The sequence below is a fragment of the Molothrus ater genome, unplaced genomic scaffold, assembly GCF_012460135.2.
Source record: "Molothrus ater isolate BHLD 08-10-18 breed brown headed cowbird unplaced genomic scaffold, BPBGC_Mater_1.1 matUn_MA120, whole genome shotgun sequence".
Classification (NCBI taxonomy): domain Eukaryota; kingdom Metazoa; phylum Chordata; class Aves; order Passeriformes; family Icteridae; genus Molothrus; species Molothrus ater.
In genome coordinates this window covers 265,273-268,516 of record NW_023416574.1, presented here as the reverse complement: position 1 = coordinate 268,516, position 3,244 = coordinate 265,273, and the positions used below count along the sequence as shown (strand labels likewise).

General features: G+C 56.6%; 1 protein-coding gene across 1 annotated transcript; it reads right to left on the bottom strand.

Moving 5' to 3' along the window:
* Nucleotides 1–1,508: 1,508 nt before the first annotated feature.
* Nucleotides 1,509–2,456, bottom strand: LOC118701034 (olfactory receptor 14A16-like). Its single transcript, XM_036405604.2, has one exon. It carries the CDS (start codon nt 2,439–2,441, stop codon nt 1,509–1,511), a length of 933 nt encoding a protein of 310 aa, XP_036261497.1. The 5' UTR covers nt 2,442–2,456.
* Nucleotides 2,457–3,244: the final 788 nt, after the last annotated feature.

Sequence of the window (3,244 nt, the reverse complement as noted above, 5' to 3'; positions counted from 1 at the left end):
TTGAGTGCTGTGTCCAGTTCTGGGCTCCCCAATTTAGGAAGGACATGGAGGGGCTGGAGCGTGTCCAGAGAAGGGCAACAAGGCTGGGGAGGGGTCTGGAACACAAGACCTGTGAGGAGCGGCTGAGAGAGCTGGGGTTGTTTATCCTGGAGAAGAGGAGGCTCAGGGGGGAAAAGGCAGTGTTAGGGCACAGGTTGGACTTGATGATCTCCAAGGTCTTTTCCAGCCTTGCTGATTCTGGGATTCTCTGAAACCACCCTTGGAGCAGTTCCAGAATGAGCCCTGGTCCTCCTCTTCAGAAGGAGGGAACAGGGGTGGGAAATTGGAAGAAATTTGTATCAGGAAAGAGTAAAGAAAGCAAAGGAGAAGCCAAGGAAATGCTCAGGGCAGTTTGGGGGTGGCTGCCAGGCAGCCCTGGCTCTGAGCAACAGCGTCTGCAGTGGCACAGGAAACTCCCAGCTGATGGGAACAAACTTTCTGGCTGCCTGCAGAGGCCAGGACAAAGCTGAATGGTTTCCCTGGTGTCCCCAGCACTTGCTGGCCCCAGGGGCTGATGGCATTTGTGCTCCCTCAGGTTCATGTCCCCACAGCAACAGCATGGGGGTGCTGCCCCTGCTGTGTGCAATGCAAACAGGGGCTGCTGAGGCAGTGCTGCCGTGTCTGTGCCTGCAAGGATGGGGCACCTGTGTGAGCTGGGGGAGAGGCCAGGGCTGCAGAGGGGGGATGTTGTTGGCAGCTGCGTGAGGACGCTCTGGGACGCTGCCCTGGGCTGTGCAGCGCACTGGGCATGGATCAGCCCCTGCTCTGCTGCTCCTTCCCGTCTGCCCCAGGGCCCTTGCAGAGCCCCAGCCATGCTGTTTGCCCCAAGCCTGCCCACGGCCAGCCTGGGGCTGCTCACGGGGGTTTCTGTGCTGAGCATTGGCCTGGCCGTGTTCTTGAGAGAGCCTGGGCAAGGAGCCTGGAGCCCCCAGGGCCTGGCCTGAGGCGTCAGCGCTGCCCCAGCAGTGCCCATGGCCTGTCCCTGCTGCAGCCCCGGCACTGCCACCCCCAGGGCTGTGCCCGGCCCCGAGAGCACTCAGGCCCTGCAGCAACACCAGGGCCACCAGGGCAGTGGGGCAGGGCCACGGCAGCAGCACTGGCAACACCAAGTGCTGCTGCTGCTGCTGCTGGGCACAGCTGCTGGGCCAGCACTGATCTGCCCCAGCTCTGCACACAGACATTGCTGCTGCAGCTCCAGAGAAGGCAACACAAGGGCATCTCTGCAGAAAACTCTGCTGGGACATCCCTTAGTTCCTCTAAAGCTATTGAGAGCATAACCCCTCATTGACACAGTCTGTGTCCACAGGGAAGGTGGAGAGACATGAAATGAGAAATGGCAGAAACAATGACATTTCTTTGTAGATAGTATGAAAAACTAAAACAAGAGAAAAAAGACCCTACATCCAAACCACCAAGAAATATGAAAGACTACTTTTATTACAAGCGATTTGTAGAAATTGGCCAGTATTTTAATGTTTGTGAAAGCATCCAGTCATCAGTCTCCACACTGCAGCCTTGAGCTCCTGGTTCCTCAGGCTGTAGATGAGGGGGTTCAGGGCTGGAGTCACCACCGAGTACAGAACTGACACTGACAGATCCAGGGATGGGGAGGACATGGAGGGGGGCTTCAGGTGAGCAAATGTGCCAGTGCTGATAAACAAGGACACCACGACCAGGTGAGGGAGGCAGGTGGAAAAGGCTTTTTGCCGTCCCTGCTCAGAGGGGATCCTCAGCACAGCCCTGAAGATCAGCATATATGAGAAAACAATGAACACAAAACAGCCAAATGCTAAACAAAGGCTAACCAAAATGAGCCCAATTTCCCTGAGGTTTGAGTGTGAGCAGGAGAGCTTGATGATGTGTGGGACTTCACAGAAGAACTGGCCCAGGGCATTGCCATGGCACAGGGGCAGGGAAAATGTATTGGCCGTGTGCAGGAGAGCATTGAGAAAGGCACTGGCCCAGGCAGCTGCTGCCATGTGGGCACAAGCTCTGCTGCCCAGGAGGGTCCCATAGTGCAGGGGTTTGCAGATGGACACGTAGCGATCGTAGCACATCACGGTCAGGAGATAAAATTCTGCTGAGAGGAAGAAGAGAAAGAAAAAGAGCTGAGCAGTACATCCAGTGTAGGAGATGTTCCTGGTGTCCCAGAGGGAATTGTGCATGGCTTTGGGGACAGTGGTGCAGATGGAGCCCAGGTCGCTGAGGGCCAGGTTGAGCAGGAAGAAGAACATGGGCGTGTGCAGGTGGTGGCTGCAGGCTACAGTGCTGATGATGAGGCCGTTGCCCAGGAGGGCAGCCAGGGAGATGCCCAGCAAGAGGCAGAAGTGCAGGAGCTGCAGCTGCCGCGTGTCTGCCAATGCCAGCAGGAGGAAGTGACTGATGGAGCTGCTGTTCGACATTTCTTCTGTCTTGGCATGGGGATCTGTAAGAAAAGTAATCATGAAATAGCTGGGTGTGGAGAGGACTTGAAATATCCCAGCACAGGCTGGGGGCACTTTCCCCCCACTGCCTGCCCAGGGCTCTGCTGCCTGGAGCTGTCCCTGCCAGCAGCTGCTTCCCTGTGCCCAGGGCTGGGCCCTGCCAGTGCTGCCAGAGCCCAGCCCAGCCCTGGGGGCTCAGCTCTGCCCTGCAGAGCCCTCCCAGCTCTGGCACTGCCCAGGGGCAGCTCTGGCTCTGCAGGCTCTGATGGCAATGTCAGAGCAACCCTGAGGAGAATGGAAAAGCAACAGTAAGGGGCCCTGTGGTCTTTTCTGTAACTGCCTGGTTTAAAAAGATCTGAGAAAAAACTTGGTTTTTTTTCTTAACCTGAACTGAGAGATGAATATATATGTGCCATTTTGCATCCAGGCAACCCAGAGCAGTAGAATAAAAAGCAGGATTTTCCCTTTCATGCAGCCCCTGTCTTGCTGTGCTCCCTATATAATCTCCTTGGAAATGTTCTGCAGTTCAATGCCCTGCTGGGAGCAGTCCTGAACAATGCAGCATCCTCCTCACACAAGGAGAACACTTCCAAGCCTCACCAGCTGTCTCCTGCCACCCAGATCTTGTCCCCCAGTGCTGGGAGCAGCTGCCAGGGCTGGCTGAGAGCTGTCCCTGGCAGGCAGCAGAGTCCCTGCCCCAGCACAGCACCCTGGGCTGCAGGACCCTGCTCTGCAGGACAGCCCTGGGCACCCCTGGCTGCTCTGCACAAGAGACAAGCAGA

Coding starts and splice junctions, on each gene's coding strand:
- LOC118701034 (XM_036405604.2), bottom strand. CDS start 2,441: ATGTCGAACAGCAGCTCCATCAGTCACTTCCTCCTGCTGGCATTGGCA.